This window comes from Anastrepha obliqua, chromosome 3 (assembly GCF_027943255.1).
Source record: "Anastrepha obliqua isolate idAnaObli1 chromosome 3, idAnaObli1_1.0, whole genome shotgun sequence".
Lineage (NCBI taxonomy): Eukaryota > Metazoa > Arthropoda > Insecta > Diptera > Tephritidae > Anastrepha > Anastrepha obliqua.
The window spans coordinates 126,808,736-126,826,832 of record NC_072894.1 but is presented as its reverse complement, the minus strand read 5'-3'; the positions used below and the strand labels follow the sequence as shown (position 1 = coordinate 126,826,832).

Below are 18,097 nucleotides of genomic sequence, written 5' to 3'. Positions count from 1 at the left end.
AAAGGCTTGTCTTCGGTTAAATAATGTAAGATGGATATGTACATATGTATTATATTTAGTAGAGTATCTTTTACTAATTCATATGTTAAAATAAATTGCTTGCTTGTGTAACTTTCCAATGTCAACTCGCATATAAAGATAAACTTACTAAGAGCAGAAGGAAAAAATTAATAAAACATAAACTTTTTTCCTTTCGCAGCTTTGCCTTAAAGATACTAAGTAGTTTAATGCTGTGTGTTTCTGTGTTTAATATTAATTTTTATTAGTGTGCGATCAACCGAAATTTGAAAATAAATCGGTTGTGAAAAATATTGAGCTTTTGCCTTTCTACGAGTGTATTAAGGCAGCGGTATGTATGTAAATGCATTTATGCAAATTATATCTGAATATTCATAAATTCAAATAAAAAACGAAAAAAAGGTGAGCGAAAACCCCCCGAGTTGTAAATATAAGAAATCGAATAAGAAGGAAAGTGTAATCAAAGAAAGAATCAGAAAGTTTTAACTACACATAATTTTAAAAAAATCAGTTCAGTTGGTTCATCGTTGCAGTTGCGTTAACATGGCGAACGAACGAATACTTTCCGTGTTATTAGTAGTTTTAGTGGTCCTGGCTCTTTGTGTCCACGCCCAAAAGCAGGAGGGTGGTAAGCGTCAAAAGGGACAAAAACAACAGCAACAACAACGTATAGAGCAAACGCCGATTCTACAACCTAATAGACCAACAAAGGTCCGAAAAAACAGTTATGTGACCAAAGACATTCCGGGACTGGGACGAGTCCGCGGTCGTACATTTAAAACTGAATGGTCAGGCAAATCCATAATGCAATTTCTCGATATCCCATACGCAAAAGCTCCTGTTGGTACACTCCGTTTTAAGGTTCGTGAACAGATTTATTGCGTTCACCATTTACAATTGCTGTTTTACCTACTTATTGGCTATTTTCTTTTAACATTTTTTCCAATGCAGCCTCCAGTGCCGGCAGAGCCATGGCAGGGAGTTTTAAATGCTCATAAATCACACGTTGGCTGTCCTTCTTTGCAAAACTTGTACAATTTGGATATTTGGCGAAAGAAGAAAATTGATTTCGAAGACTGTCTGCGATTGAGTATCAGCTCAAAATTTGTAAGTAATATAATATTGAATGAGCTCAAACTGATTCAGAAGTAGGTAGATGGTGAAAATATGTGCGAATATTAAAGAGGCAAAGGATAACAGTATTGACTGCATTTTTTAAATAATACGTGTAACTAATTAAGATTTTGATAGGAAGACATTCGAGTACTATATTTCAGCGGTCGTTTACCATAGTAGCTCAAATCAACTTAAGATAAAAATGAAATTGCGTTCTAATTACTAAACAGTTTGATTAATTTTCTAATATTATATTTATTATCGTTATTCCTTATTCAAATTTATGGGGCAAATGTATTTTAAAATTCTATATATGCCCAAACCTTCGTTTCGACTCAAGCTGGTATGTCATACGACAACAGATTTTATAAAATATATACGTAGAAAATCGTGACCACCAAAGTTGATTTGAAGGATTTTGAAGCCACAGAGTGTTTAACACTTTATTGGCAAGGAATTTTCCGCATACGTATATATAAATATATGTATAAGTACTCGTACATACACCATCACACGCAAGCCAGTAAATTCATTTGATGTGGTTATTTTTTTTTAATAGCTCAGTGATAAGTCACCCGTCATGGTTTACATTCATGGTGACTTCCTTTATGACGGCAGCAGCGGTCAAGCTACTCCTGGCTATTTGCTGGAAGAAGATGTTGTATTGGTCTCGATTCGCTATCGCTTGGGTCCATTTGGATTTTTGTCTACAATGAGTGACGAAATTCCCGGAAATGCGGCGGTGCACGATGCAATTTTAGCTCTTAAGTGGATTCAGAATCACATTTCAGCTTTCGGTGGCGATCCCACACGTGTTACGCTTTTTGGCCAAGTGGGTGGATCAGCACTGATCAATGTGTTGACTATGAGTCCCGTTGTAAGTAGTTAAACAAATTACCAAAAATTATTGTATTACAAATCTATATAATTTCAAAAATTTCAAATCCAATAATAACTAAGGTTCCGGATGGTCTATTTCATCGAGTTATTTATCAATCTGGTTCGGCTTTAACACCCGCCTTCATCACCGATAATCCACTGCCGGCGGCCAAAGATATAGCAGAGTACGCCGGATGCAAAAAACTGAACAAAGTAGATGCACTTAATAAGTGTTTGCGAAAACTGAATACCACAACGTTATTGACCGCATTCAGTGCGCATGGTGACGCTAATGCCCATTTGGGAATCGGTAGTTACGGAGGGGTGCAAATTGTTATCGGTGGTCCGTCGGGCATACTACCAAAGCATCCAGGGGAACTATTAGCGTCACAAGACTTCAAGGCCTACCCCACGCTTGGTGGCAGTGTCAAAAATGCAGGCACTTTTTTGCTAAAAGGTAAAATTTAAAGTCGTCAGATAATAAAATACTAAAATCATCTAATCGTGTATGTTGATTTTAGACATCTATATCGATAATTTTAATGAGACAATTATTGATGATAAACTCGACGGCATTGGCTACATTGACCACATAATAGCCCAGAGTAATGGAGCTGATCCAACAGGTGCTTGGAAGAAATTTGCTATCGAAGAAATATTCACTCCTGGAGAGATAAAGAACGGCTCATTCTATACGCTCGTTCCAGGACTGATTGATGTAAGTCTTGACAAAATCATGACAGAAGTATTTTTAAATCCTTTCAATAATCTTCGATAATATCACAGATGTGCAGCACCATACCGTTTAAGAATCCTGTTTTACTGACGTTACAAGCTAATGCAAAGAAACTTGCGAACAGGACATATCTGTATTCATTCGATTATGATGGCGAGCTTAATCGTTATTCTAATAGCGCAGAAGCATACGAATTGACGCCTTTTGAACTTGGAGTGTCCCTTACCGATGATAATTTATATCTTTTCCCTTGGCCGCGACATAGTCATCTAAATCTAAATCGTGACATTAAAATTGCGAAGCGTATGGTTGCCTACTGGACTTCATTTGCAGCCAATGGAGTGCCAATGGCCCCGAATACACCGGCTTGGCCGGCTATGACAGAAGAAACGGGTCCCTACTTAAAAATTGGCAAAACTGTAACAATTGGATATAATTATCTTAAAGAATATACAATCGCCGTTAAAGAGGCACGATTGGGATACAACCTTGTAAATGAAGAATTCTTTGATAGTTTAGTAGATATTACTGAGACTGCAAAAGAAGTGACGGATGAAGAGGATGACCAAGAAGATGAATATGATACAAGTGAGGCAAACGAAAGAAAATTTGACTTTGTACTTGTCGCAAAGAAAGGTGCTGTCTAAGTTAAAAAGTAGTGAGAATGTATAAACACATGTACATACTCGTATGTCGATGCTAAGGTATGCTGAGATTAAAATGACCCTATGTTAGGTTGTATATTTGCATATGGGTGATATAGGCTTTCTTAAATATTTATTTAACTTATTATTTAGAAATAAACTCATTTTGATATTCAAACAAATGAAAATCTTGAATCATTATATCCAACAATTAAAAAATGACCATTGATAAAACGTCGACCCAACAGCCATGTGGGGCTTCAATCAAATGGAAGTGGCCCCTTTATATAGAAGCTCTACATAACAATATAATTATTATGAATACGTACATATGTGCCTTTTATTACAGTGGCTCAATAAAGAACTCGGACACCAATCTAATGCGTTTATGTGCCCCGTTTATTTTCGTTCTTCAAGCGTATTTTTTAAAACTACAAAAAACCTAAACAAACTTCAACTCATTCTTACATAGAAAATACAATCATAAAATCTTAACAAAATACATGGCAAAAAGGAACTCGAACATTTATATAAAGTAGAGTTAGGTAAATAATATTTGAGAAAAAACAATATATTAATATTTACTCGGCAAGCCTTTATTTTTTCTCCCTGCATTTAGTCTTCTGGGCATGGATTCGACCAGCTTCTTGCATGTTAAGGTATCTATTTTTCCCCACTCTGCTTTAATAGCATCTTCTAGGTCTCTCCTGTTTCTAATAACAAATAAGCTCACAGATGTTCAATTACATTGAGGTTTGGAGATTGTGGAGGTGTTCAGGTACTTTAGAGCAGCTGTACATAAGTCATAGACAAACATCAGGTGCCTTATACTTGCGATCATTGTCATGATAGTACTGGAAATTAGCCTTAATTCCCAATTTTTCAATACTTTATATTTAAAATACCAAATTTTCATTATAATTGTTAGGTATTGCTTGGGGTTCATATTGCCGTTAATGAAGCATAAAGCCCATACCATTACCGATCCGCCTCCATGTTTAACTGTCGAGCATAAATTTTTTTCCAGCAACTCTTCATTAGGTCTTCTCCAAACATATGATTGCCCATCTGACCTAAAGATGTTAAACTTGCTTTCATCTACAAATAAAACGTGCTTCCAGCACTCGAAATCCTTATCCGCATGACGCTTTGCAAATTTTATTCTCTGGTGCCGCTTAATCTCGTTGATGAAAGGTTTTTTTCGGCCAACTCTTCCATTAAAATTATTCTTTCGCAAAAATATACGTATACTTTCGGAGTTGTAGTTAATATTAAGGTTTTTGGCGGCTTCTGTTTCGAGCTTAGGAGCGCTCAAAATTGGATTCTTCTTTTTCTTGTACTATCAACCGTTCATTACTCACTAAGTATTTTTAATGCTGCCAACTCTCTTTTCTGATATTTGCCCAGTTTCATTTAACCGCGTTTATACAGGAAAGCTTTTGTTCGCCTATAATTATTTATATTGGCTTGTAAGTATATTGGAGTAGAGGCATTGCCAGTTTAAAGTGTGTTTCTACTAATAATGGTACCAGTTTTAAAAATAGAACATATTCACATTTTAATAGCTGAAAGAAAATATATAACACAGAGCGAGTAGCATGGCAAATTTTATAAAAAGTGTGCTTAACACTTTCTAACTGCTTTGCCACAAAATTGGAAATTAAACTAAGGAGTAAATGAGCTAAAATCGTTTTATTTGGCCCAGATAAAGCTATGTATTAGCTTGTAATGGTCAAATTAAATACACCTATTATGGACTCAATTGAGTCCAACCTTGCCTGAGAGCAAATTCGCATATTTATAGACTTACCAGCAACGTTCGTTTTTGTTTTATTTGCTGAAGCGTAATGATAACGGTGGCCAATATGTCTGCACAAAGTGTGATTAAATAACAACTCATTTGCAAAGTTGAGCAACGCGAACGCCAAAGTAAAAGGTAAAGATGGGCAACTCCCATCATTTCGCGAGCGCCCACATCATTAGAAATAAACAAATAAAATTATTTCAATAAATTTTAACCCGAGTTATATTGAAATAAGTACAAATTTAGTAAATGCAGTAATTACTGTAAATATCTAATTTTAATAAATTTATTATGCATAATTTACCCATTTTTAAGATTAAAGCTTTCGCTGCCAAAGCGTGCATTGTAGCAAGCAATCGAGGTTCGCGCATTGCTTCAAAATGAAGCGAACGCTAACACAACGAGAAAGTTGTAGGTACTTATTGATGGGCTTTTAGAATTTAATTGCTTTGTGTGTTCATTGGCCTCGAATTTATTGAGTCTGCATGAATTTAGCCAAAGATACAAAGTACCATAATATGATTGATTACCAAAGTGATTTTTCCTTTCTTTCTGTACGTACATTATTGAAATGTAACAAAAAATAGCTTAACATTTCATAGTATTACACCTAGCAAAGCTAACAAGTAATAATTTATAACTAATTGATAACATACAAACAATTAAAATTTTACAACATAACTACTGACATAACGACAGATCGTTGTGCAGATCGGTATTTCTAATGTACCAAGAAGCATTCACCATGCCTCTGAGCACCTTTTTTTGTTGGCGTTGAATGACTTAGATGTTTGATGCAGCGGTACATCCCACAATTGAAAGCCGTATGATAATTTGTTTTATATTGACAGTTTAGAGTTTCCCCCAACCAACCATTTAAGGTTTTTTTAATTTTATGTCAATTTCGTTAGCTTTTATTTTGACATGTTCCTTCCATTTTAGCCACGTGTCTAATGTCATTCCCAAGTATTTAGCAGTATTACTATAGAGAACTGTAACGGAGGATATTTTCACCGGGATATAAATAATTTTCTTGTTGGCGAAGTCAACGTGTACAGATTTGCTCTCGTTTAGTTTGATGTTCCAGGTTTTAGTCTACATTATAATTTCATCTACCGATGCTTGTACACAGGGCCGTGGAGAGAGTATTCGGGCCCCGGGGGAAACTTGAGATGCGGGCCCCTTCAAATTTTTTTTATTTATCAAAATTGCGTATTAACTATGTTATAGTGATATAACATTTAAATATTGAAAAACTCATTGATAAAATTTTTGATAGAATTAATTATGAAATATTGATTAAAATGAATTTTAGAAAACTCTTCAGCAGATCTGAAATAAAAAACGCAGCTGAAAAAAGTTAAAATTTTTTATTCATTTTGTGAGCCTTACAAATATTTGAAAATGACTGCCACGATGCTTAGAATTTAGCTTTTCTTGCTTTAGCTGAGGCAAAAGCTCTTATAATATCATCGAAGTCGAGTTTCCTTACTAACTCAGATTCCAAATACAAAGTTGCCAATCCTGTTACTCGACTCTGAGTTGAACAAGAACGATGGTAGTCTTTGATCCTTGATAAAGCGCTGAACGATCTTTCGGCGCCGGCAACCGATACTGGCAGGGTGCAGAATATTTGCAAAGCAATGCAGATGTTCGGGAACAGCGTATCCAAGTTTTTAGCTGTGATGGCATTCAACAAGTCGAACGGAGGCATACAACATTCTGAATTTCCAGTAAAATTCGCCTTGTGACACCAAAAAAAGTCTGTGACGGAACTCTGGTAGAAGTATTATTTACTATATTTTTTCAAGCAGGAAATTTCTTGGAATTACCCTCGAGTCCAGGCCCGGAGGAAAAAGTACCCGATCCCGATACTGGTCCAAGAACGCTGCCTTGAGATACACTCGCTTCGATTTTTTAATGGTTGAGTAAGCCTGATTTTTTTTTATTTTAAAATAACTATCCCTGGCCTTCAGAGGGCTTCAAACTAAGAGGGGAACTTAAGGTTCAAACCTGATTGAAAAATAATCTAAAAGGATAGTGGGAACCTAAATGTGACAAATATTTATAAAATGGGTGCTTCAATGACAAAACATAGAGATAACTTATTATTTATTATTATTAACACAGGGTTAATAACCAATATAATAAAGAATAATGAAATAAAACGTATATATGTGAATCATTCGCCTTTTATTCTTCTTAAAATATGTTTATCTTTTGGTATTCTTAAAATATGTTTGGATTTGTTCAGCCCTGCGTGATTATTCTTAGAATTTACTTAACTATTTTTATTTATTATTGGTGAATGAAATCATTCCTTAACGCATTCTGAAACTAAAACAAAAGAAAGAATATTGCGAGGCCAGTCAAATCTATAGCTCTTACATTTTTTGACTTTTCAATTTGGTCGGGTTCACGATATTATCACTTTTGTGTGAACGCATTAGATCCTCCAACGCGAACACGCACACACACGAACGCGCAATATTTGTATGTGAAAAAGAAAAGTGCTGTTTTAGAGGTTTTCCCGGAAGTTATTCGATTTTTTCTCGCCGTACAAACCATCTTTGGACTTCAAGGAACATTTTAAAAAAATAATTGTTAAGATTGGTCCATGCGTTGTTGAGTTATGCGCTTACCAACACATTTTGCGATTCATTTTTATATTATAGATATGTAGTCGCCATGTTAGTATTCTATCTAATTGTAGTCCGAGATACCTTTCCACCTTTTTACCTACTGGATTTTGGAATAATATTGTGGTTAAGACTGACACTAGGGCAGCCTTCTTTTCTCAGTGTGAATGTGACATGAATAGATTTTGAGGCATTTACTAAATGCTCCATTTTCGAAGTCAAGTTTCTAATACGAGGAAAAGGTAGAGAGGAGTGGGTAGATTTTTTTTTGGTTTGTATAACAGTCCTGAGTGTCAGTCTTTGTCAAACGCTTGCTGTATGTCCAAAAATATTGCGGAACAATACTTGAATCACAAAACTTACTTTGTCGACTTCAATAGCTGGTTGGTTGCATTTATGTCGGTTTATCAAAACTCTGTTGTTAGATAAGTTGGTTTAGTACGGTTTCCTTCACAAGCAGCTCATATATATTACTTAGCATATCGAGGTCAATTCTAAAAAGCTACGAGTTAAATTTGCAACGCTACTCAGAGCTTACAGAGCTTAGGGCGCAATTGCAACTTTCCACCCTTTTACCCCTAGGTAATTACCCCTCGTTATAGCGTTATAGAGATCTGCCGATACAAATAAATATTAGAAGAAATAAATAGTTGTGATCATTGCCATTAGGCGTCTTTAGTGAGCCCTGTCTCACGATGTATGCGACTAAGGTGAAAAGTCGAAGCAAGTGACCAAAAAAGTTAATGCGGTTTAGGGACCTAATATACATATGTAGTATGGAATGCAACAGCAAAGTATGATGTTGATGTTGTTCTGATAACAAGTAGGTCAAAGATGAGGCACGCTTGGTAGATCAATGATCGGAAGTGCCAAAATCGTGTAAATCGTGGAACTGGACCGGCATGTGACCACATATTCCGCTATACAGGAACTGAAGATTATAAAAAAAAAATATTTCAGTATTGCTTGACTTGAATTGACTTCCCAGGTTCCCTCTCCCCATATATTAATGTCACCAAAGAGCTCTACGCTCAAGATTGTTTTCAATATTGTCTGTTACGTTAGAACTAAAATTGCATGTGCAAGCTTTTCAAGACTAGAGAAAAACAATTAATACAAAAACAACGACAAAAATATTGTTCATATGTGTTTCAAAAACGTACACGATTTGCTTCAGATCGATCTAAATACACCCAACTCTCTTTTTAAACGGTCTTTATTTTACGCGATTTTGAGTTAACACGGTTAACTAATAAACTTTTTTACACAAAATTTTCATGCACGAAGCTCATTATAAAAAATGTTTTTCTAAACAAAACATAATTCCTAAAAGAAAGTTTTATTAAGTAAAAATTGTTCGTGTAAGATTAAGTAAGGATACATACATACATATTTTTCTTCAAAAACGATGTAATAAGTACATTTTGGAACTAACCAAGTCCGATTGTGCATTAAAATTTCAACGTAATGTTTAGGTATGTAGCTGGATAACAAGTATTGTATAAGGTGACGCTAAATTAATCATCAAATTTTGTTTTTTATAATTTTTATACTGGATAAATAAACAATGTTGAGTGAAACCTTTGTTTGACTTTTACGGCGTCCATTGCTTGTCTACTTTTGTACTGCAGCTGTCTAGTTTACAAGTGTCTACTATGACCGACGTACGACGCCATATGCAAAAATTATAAATTTTCTCGAGAAAGCAGAAAACAGTCTCTAATAACAGACTTTATTACAACGAAAAAATTAACAGAAGCCGTTAATAATTTTAATAAAACCCAACAGATGAGGTGGGCATATCTCACATGGTATCTTATATAGGTATATGGTATCCACTGATGATAGCACTTTTAGTTGCGAAATTGATTATTCCTACTTTCAATTGGAAAACTACTTCCAAATTTTTTTTTGTAATGAAAATGAATTTTGTTTGGAAGATATTTTTTTTAACTTTTGCATGTTACGGGATTTTCTCCAGCTGTGGAGCACATCCCCAAATTTACCATATATCGCATGAATTATTTTTTCACGATTTTTTGCATGCTTTTTTAAGGAACGTATCTATCTTGTAAAAAAAGAGTGGTTGTATATCAAACTGATTAAAATTAAGACAGAGCCAGTTGGAATTTTGCATGGTGAGTTTCCTTGGCTGAGTTTTCTTAGAGAAATAAAACGAAATTATCCGTCTGCTAAATAGTAAATCTAGAGCAAAATCTTTTGCCCCACTTGTTTCAATGAAAATTATTTAAAAAACTATAATATACTTAATGAATATGTAAATCAAAAGCTTAGATTTTCGCCTTTAATTGAGAATTCGCCAATTTTTTTACGTTTATAATTTACATAGTATATACTTCACCCTCCCATACTAAAAAGAGAAATGGTGCATCAAGTACAAAAATGTTCACTAGGTAAAATATTAGTATATCCAAAATTACTCATATATGATACGTGGGCGTATCAGACACGGTACGAAATTGGTGATATGAGTCATACGAGTATAGAATACTTTGGAATTGCGGATGTTTTAATATATAATTTTTCTACGATGGACTCGATGCTCGATTAGAATAGCGAAACACTCCATACTCAATAGTTTTGGGTTTATATCGGCTCAACATCCATATTTAGTCAAAATAATACAAGTTTGAGTATCGATACTAGAAAGCTAACAGTAAATCTCCATTCTGACGTCAAAAGTCCAAAAGCCAAATATTTATGTTTTTTGATCAAAAGTCAACATACATATTTTACACGCTTACTTTTTATTTATTTATATCTTTTTTAGTACTGGTTTAGAAAAATCAATACAGTTAGCGAAAGTTATGTGAGAACAAACGACAAAAGGTAATTAAAAGAAATCTAACAATTGTGTGCCATTTTCTCTCTCCTTCTTTGATGTTCATTGAAAATATAAGCGATTAGTATTCGTTTGCATATTTAATGGATTTATCGTGCGTAACCTCAATTCACTAACGCGAATAGAAGAACTAAGAAACAAAGATGCAAAACAGTTTTGACCGTTCACCAACGGCAGAAACAATTTTAAACGCAAACATTTATACATACTCACAAAGATATGAATATACACGCATACATACTTAAATAAGTATATGCCTGGAGCGCTTAGCAAAATAACCTACAACTGCTTGGCACTTTCTACCTGTCAATAAATTGCTAAGTTTTATCGTACTAATAATCTAACAAATCCATATCGGTAGCTTAAGTATCCATATTTATTAAAGTTGAATTAAGACATTCAATACATCAATAATTTCAATCATTGATCAGAATTTATTGTTGTTGAAAAGTAAAAACTGCTACATCTAATTACATACATATGTACACTTAAGTAATATACATAAATGTACATACATACATATATCCTACTCCAACAATTTATCTACATGCAATGTAAGTGCGTTTACACCCAATTCTACCTACGTAGGTAACTAATGTCTTAAATATAAATATGATAAAATTTTAGATAATCTTCATATGAATATCTTGATTAAGATTTATAATATACATTTTCGCAATCTGGGTCAGGCGTTTAATGGTAAAATAAATTATAATAAATGTACCTACATATTTAAATATAATTTCTTACTATATGTTTTTTATCTTCACCAAAGAAGAATACTTTTAACTTTGCGAAAGGAAAGGAAATGACCAAAAAATTTGGAAATTAGGCGTCTTTTAAACATCTGTCGCTTTATTCTGCTTTTCGTTTCTGCTTTTTTACGGTAGATGATTCGCTCAGCCAAAGTGAAATCCTATAGTCCATACCCTATTACCTTTCGTGTATTATGCATAATTTGGCATTAGTTTGTTTCTTTTTTGTTTAATTGCATTTCAAACTGCCGGCGTCTTCTCTGAAGCAGTATACACGGTTTATTTTCTATTGTTCTTCAAATAGTCTGAAGAAAGCTTCTGAGCTGCGCGGTTTTAAATTATTTCTTTACTTAATGCGAGTTGTTATTTTTAAATGTGAATTTGTATGGCGTTAATCAAATACAACTGAATTAAGTTTTGAATGTGTCAAACATAATTTAGAAATTGTTTTAAGGAGCATTTAAAAAATGTTTTGCAAAATACTTGTTGGTTCCTGTGCGGGATCTGCCGATGCTGCTTTATATCGACAGCAAGTTCAAATATCTATTGCAACTTTACTTTTATTATTCGGTGTTTGTTGGGCACAATTTGACGAAGAAAAGGATACCATTATAGACTTACCGAAATTAGGCACCATTCAAGGGAAAACTATTGAAACGGCTTGGTCTAAGCGGCAGGTGCTACAGTTTGTGGATATTAGATATGCAGAGCCTCCCACCGGAAAGTATAGATTCAAGGTATATTTTGGTTTATTTTTTTTTCTCAAATTAGTTCTATGCACTTCTTATTATTATTAGTTGCTTTCGATGCATAGTGTCGAAGTCTTATGCACCTAATATTTACTTTTTAAAATAATGTAACTGAAAGCCAAGAATTTAAGGTGGTTCAAATACTAGTTGGGGAAAAACATTTTTATTATTTTTAAGCTGGTCCTTGAAAATAAGTAAAGAATTTGAATTCGGTGAAGATAGGAAGAAAAACTGTCTCGGGAGCGATTTGAATCTCTTGTTGATAATTCGTTTTTTAACCAACGGTAATCATGTGTTTCAGGCAATGGCAAACCTCCGAGTGTATTTCTGTCATGAAAAAGCTCCTCATAAAAAATAAAATATCTGCCGTTCGGAGTCGGCTTGAAACTGTAGGTCCCTCCATTTGTGGAACAACATCAAGACGCACACCACAAATAGGAGGAGGAGCTCGGCCAAACACCCAAAAAGGGTGTACGCGCCAATTATATATATATATATATATATACAGGGCCCGCCATCTATCGTTACGGATTTGAACTATGTATTATTTGAAGAATGGTAACACTTAGCTGTCATCTGATTTGACAGAAAATTAGTTTTTTTCTTCCGCTGAACGAAAATGGTCGTGTATACGCTCAAAGAACGCTGGGAAATATTGCGACATTACTTTGAAAATCATGGTAATGTTGCAGAATGTGTACGAAAATTATGTACGGCAATGGGAAGAAGAAAAGCACCGAATGAAGCGTATGTGCGTTACTTTGCGAAAAAAGTAAGAGAAACTGGGTTGCTTATTGACAAACCAACGCGTGACCGACCAAAAACCGTGCGTACACCCGAAAATATTGCTGCTCTGGCCGAGAGTGTTCGTCAATCACCAGGAACATCAGTTCACCGTCGTTCTCAACAATGAAGACCAACATACGCGATGTCATAGCTGAAATACAGCCGCATACAATCGAAAATGTGATGAAAAATTGGACCGATCGTATGGGATGGTGCATGGCTAGCCGAGGCAGCCATATGAATGAAGTTGTGTTCCATCATTAACCGGAAGAATTGTACTTCAAAATAGAAAAAAACAGTTTGGAAAAATATTGAGTAGTTTCTTTTTTATAGCATTTTTAATTCCGTAAAGTTATATGGCGGACCCTATATATATATATACGCTTTTCAAACAAATATGGTGTAATTTTTCCACACTTTCCAATGCACACCAAATCGTTATTTTGAGACTGTGAAGAGGCTGTTGGTGTTTTAGTTATGGGCTCTGTCCATTAGTTGACCAATAACGGTAATTTTGCTTATTTATACTTCCATTTAAATGAAAATGGGCTTCATCACTCCAGACGAAATTGCTCCAACATTGCCTTGCAGAAATGTTTACCCAATTTGTAATCATTAGGATTAAGTGAATGCACTGTTTTAATTTTGAAGGGGTGAAATTAGAGATCCTTCCACATTATTTCATCCACAATAGTTTTTGGAAGTCCCAGGCCCGCCGCTCTCTTGCGCACGTAAGCGTCGAATATTCTAAAACGCACAAAATCTACGACGAGCAGTTGCACATGAATTATTGGCCTTAAAATAAGCTTCGATTGGCCACGGCCACGTTGTTCACCCGTCCACTGCGAAATTGTGATCTGCACGAGTAACGAAGCTAACGCGGTCTCCTCTCCACTTATACATACGCTCAACGGTTTGGGGAAACTTTAAATTGGAAATCTTATCCTGCCACCGGAGACCCCCTACTTGGAAAACAATTACAGAGTTATTCGAAGCTGAACATGAGTGAACATTTAAGTGCATCCTTTTAGGTTGGTTGCGCCTTGACGTTGTATGAAATGAATAGGATTATTTCAAAGCCTTGGGAATGGTTAGCGCGCCACCCACTTTTAAATAAAATAGTGCTTCTAAAAACCAAATTTATGAAGTTTTTTCCAATATTAGACCAGGGATGACAATTGGCTTTGTTTCATCATGATTTGAATAATAAGAATCAGCAAATAATTCAAAAATTAGACGAATAAACGTACTAGACTAGAAGTTTCTACTCTGTTTTAATAAGCGCGCGCTTGTGTTCGAGGATATTGAGCGATTCCAAGTTAAGGGGCCCAAGTACATATTTTGAATGTTGTCGTAAATTTTTTTGAAAACGCATTTATTTGTAGGCTTGGGTATAATAAGGAGACTATACTGAAAAAATGTTGAAAAATAATAATTTTACCCATTTTGGTATACATTTTTTTAAGGGGAATGTCTTCAGTGAAATGTTAAATAGTGTGGTAGAGATTTATTATAGTGAATTATGTTTTTAAAAATTTCCACAATTAGAATTTTTTTGATAAAATAAATTTCAAAAATTTCGTCATATGTGAAAAACACCCAGATTTTTCCCTTATATTTTCATTACTAGTTGAGATTATGCTCAATTTTTCCTGAAAGTTTCTTAGAGGTATTCTATTTTCTAGTTGCGAAATTACTAAAATTTGATACAAATGATGACTCAAAATGACTTTTTTGATGTTAGCTCTTTCTGTTCGTCCGTCTGATATTACAAGCTATAACTTTCACTGTTTATGAGTTTGTTTGATTCCAAACATTAACCACCTGCCTAAATACAATTATATAGTACTTCCTTACTTGTTGTATTTAAAATGAACTTAAAAATAGAAATAATATTTAACAGAAGCAGGGCATAAACGATAAACTTGTTTGAGCTTCTGGCGGGTTTAACGATTTGACCAATCGACTAAAAGTTAAGAACAATTCGAATCGGTCAAAGTGATCAATTGGTCAATTGAGATTGTCGTTTACGCCCTGATTCAGACATGTAACGTGCCATATCTTCACTAATTTTAACTTTATCTTAATTCTTGTGGCGCAGCCTCCACGACCTGTAGAGCCCTGGGATGATGTTATGGATGCCACAGCTGAGAAAATCGGTTGCCCTTCAGTTGTTTCCATGGAATCTTTAAAGAAGCTGGATGATGTGCTGGATATAGAAGACTGCCTAACCTTGACTATATCCACGCCCAACGTCACCGGTCGCTATCCAGTTCTGGTTTACGTACATGGCGAATATTTATTTGAAGGCAGCAATGCTGAGGCACCGCCTGATTATTTACTGGAAAAAGATATTGTACTGGTAGCGCCACAGTACCGATTAGGACCATTCGGCTTTCTATCAACAAAAACTGAAGATATACCTGGCAACGCAGGAGTCCTGGATATATATTTGGCATTACAGTTCATTAAACATTTTATCAAATATTTTGGGGGTGATGAGAATCGTGTGACAATAGCGGGTCAAGTGGGTGGAGCAGCAATCGCACATTTACTTGCCATTTCACCAATGGTAGGTAGCGTTATCTTATGAACTGTTTGCAATTAATTGCACAATAATATCAATCCTAATATCTTATAACACATACATATGCATATATCTCTATAGGTGCAACAAGGGCTTTTCCATCAGGTTATATATCACTCAGGCTCCGCGTTGATGCCTATTTTTCTGGAAGAAAATCCCAGGCAACATGCTCAGGAAATCGCCGAGAAGGCCGAATGCCAAATGAAAACGGTGCGGGATTTAAATGAATGTTTAATGGATTTGTCACCACTAGAATTACTGAGTGCATTCATGACGCATGCAGTGAGTATCTCATATACAAGTCTAGCCTCAATATTCTTAATATTCTATTTATTAAATCATTTAAATGAAGCTCGAAAAATCCGATTTGGGTGTTGGACACACGGGTGGCATTCAATTCACGATTGGCGGACCAAGTGGCGTTTTGCCCGAGCACCCTTATGATCTTATGCTGAACTCAAACTTTTCCTACCCAGCAATGGGTGGCTGCCCAAGGAATGTTGGTTCACGAGTTTTGAACGGTGAGTACTTCAAATAATTTTTCTTGCCTTTCATGGCATTGATTGTTTCAGAAATTGTTGAAAACGACTTTGAGGGCATCATACCAGACGATAAATATAGAGCTTATGATTATATTGATCATGTCATTCGCCAAGTCGTGGGCACTGATAGAACGATGATTTTGACAAGTTTCGTGACCCACGATTTTTTCAATAGGAAGTTAATGGAAAACGGTACTTTCAGTACTTTAATACCACGATTAATCGACGTAAGTCGCCTATCAAATTCCTCATATTTCCTCACGTCCATCGTATTACTTTGAAGCTCTGTTTGTTTTCAGGTTGGTGGTACTTTAATGCATAAATTACCGGTTTTACTGGCACTCAATATGAATAATAAACATGTTCCGGACAATACATTCCTATATTCTTTCGATTATATGGGTGAATTCAATCGGTATCGAGATCTGGATGAGGAGACTAACATGCAGAGTCCTTTTAAAGCCGGAGTCTCTCTAACAGATGAAGCACTCTATCTCTTTCCCTACCCGCAGCATGTCACTAACTTGAGTTCGCCCGATATATCAATGGCTATGCGTATGGTGGATCTATGGTCTTCGTTCGTGATTAACGGGAATCCCTTTAGCGACTTGCGCGCAGGATATTGGCCACCGATGACCACGTTGTATGGTCCATACATGAAAATAGACGATACATTAACGGTCAGCGGAAATTATTTCAAAGAGTTCTCAGCAACGCTAATAGACGAGGAAAATGGTCATAGTCTAGTGCGTGAAAGTTATTACCTGCGCAACAAACTCGCCAAAAGACGGCGAAAAGTTAAACGCAATAGGCGAAGAAAATTGAATGGCAAGTTTTTATTGAAGCGGTCATATATTTCCAAAATTCGTAAATAGTTTATTAATAGTTTAATATTAAGGTGAATTTTGTGTGCGAATATTTTTGTATATTTTATATCTGTACTTGATATGAAATGAACTGAAAGTGTTATATAATGAGAATAACCAAATATGGGCTTTCTTGACAGATACAATGTGCATATGTACATATGTAGGTATATAAAAAGGTCGAGCTCCTTGCGCGCCTTCACTTTGAGAATACTTTTGTATAGTGCTATCCACATACATATCGTTCCCCTTATGCCAGAAGTATGAATGTGCATATTTTCCAATTTTGAGTTACCAATTACCAAACCCTGAATAGAAACAAATAATTGTTTATATCAGAAAACAAAGTTTTAATTTTCACAGAGCAATAAACTTTCAAAATTGATTTTCCAACATTTTCATTTTTCTCGCATAACGGCGACGATATATCCTAACAGTCGTACACATAGTCACATCGAAAATTGATATCAATACGTTGATTAAAAATTCATTTTGACAAAAAGACGAAATGCGCTATTGTAAGACTTAAAAGGCAAATTACTTTTGATATAGTAAGAATTTTCCTCTTCCTATGAATACCTATACTCTTTTTCCTCAAATATTGCTTAAGCATAGTCGCGTATCACGTGAAACAACTGTCAAATTCCATACAAATTGCATTGGTGTGAAATATCCGTGAAATTTCGTATATATCTAACGATAAATTAGTACCTACTCAGTTCACGCCGTGAAAACACCGCGCAACATGCTGCTAGCAACATTTTTTTTACACCTGTTTAAAATAAATATGTCATTTAAAATTGAGCGAAAACTAACAGTTCGCTTGCGAATGAAACTCCTGAGTTCGAAACCTACATATTTAAAATAGCTACTGGAATGTAACTGCCAATAGCTGCTTTCAATTCACCAGCGATTAGTGAACAAAACAAAAGCTTACCCAATGATGCATGTGACTTGGCAGCACTGCACTATTTTGTTTTTAACAATTCGCCAAAGAAAACATTTCTTGTGATCGAGCCAAAAAGTAAACAAACGGACAATCAATGATTAAATTTGATAAAAATGAGCTGAATCCGTAAAATATCTCTACTTCTATGTACGTGGAAGCACTGA

At 35.1% G+C, this 18,097-nt stretch overlaps 2 protein-coding genes across 2 annotated transcripts; both read left to right on the top strand.

Annotated features, from left to right (window-relative positions):
* Positions 1-561: 561 nt before the first annotated feature.
* On the top strand, positions 562-3,439 carry LOC129242517 (glutactin). The gene is made up of 6 exons (XM_054879196.1): positions 562-879; positions 970-1,125; positions 1,694-2,011; positions 2,095-2,470; positions 2,535-2,731; positions 2,800-3,439. The coding sequence occupies exons 1-6, from the start codon at positions 562-564 to the stop codon at positions 3,394-3,396; spliced, it is 1,962 nt and encodes a 653-aa protein (XP_054735171.1). The 3' UTR covers positions 3,397-3,439.
* Positions 3,440-11,921: 8,482 nt separating this feature from the next.
* Positions 11,922-16,993, top strand: LOC129242209 (glutactin). Its single transcript, XM_054878763.1, has 6 exons — positions 11,922-12,191; positions 15,091-15,561; positions 15,658-15,858; positions 15,929-16,097; positions 16,149-16,345; positions 16,418-16,993. The coding sequence occupies exons 1-6, from the start codon at positions 11,922-11,924 to the stop codon at positions 16,991-16,993; spliced, it is 1,884 nt and encodes a 627-aa protein (XP_054734738.1).
* Positions 16,994-18,097: the final 1,104 nt, after the last annotated feature.

Coding starts and splice junctions, on each gene's coding strand:
- LOC129242517 (XM_054879196.1), top strand. CDS start 562: ATGGCGAACGAACGAATACTTTCCGTGTTATTAGTAGTTTTAGTGGTC. Junction 2,471..2,534: donor AGGCACTTTTTTGCTAAAAG/GTAAAATTTAAA, acceptor TGTTGATTTTAG/ACATCTATATCGATAATTTT. Junction 2,732..2,799: donor TCGTTCCAGGACTGATTGAT/GTAAGTCTTGAC, acceptor ATAATATCACAG/ATGTGCAGCACCATACCGTT.
- LOC129242209 (XM_054878763.1), top strand. CDS start 11,922: ATGTTTTGCAAAATACTTGTTGGTTCCTGTGCGGGATCTGCCGATGCT. Junction 15,562..15,657: donor TACTTGCCATTTCACCAATG/GTAGGTAGCGTT, acceptor ATATCTCTATAG/GTGCAACAAGGGCTTTTCCA. Junction 15,859..15,928: donor GTGCATTCATGACGCATGCA/GTGAGTATCTCA, acceptor ATTTAAATGAAG/CTCGAAAAATCCGATTTGGG.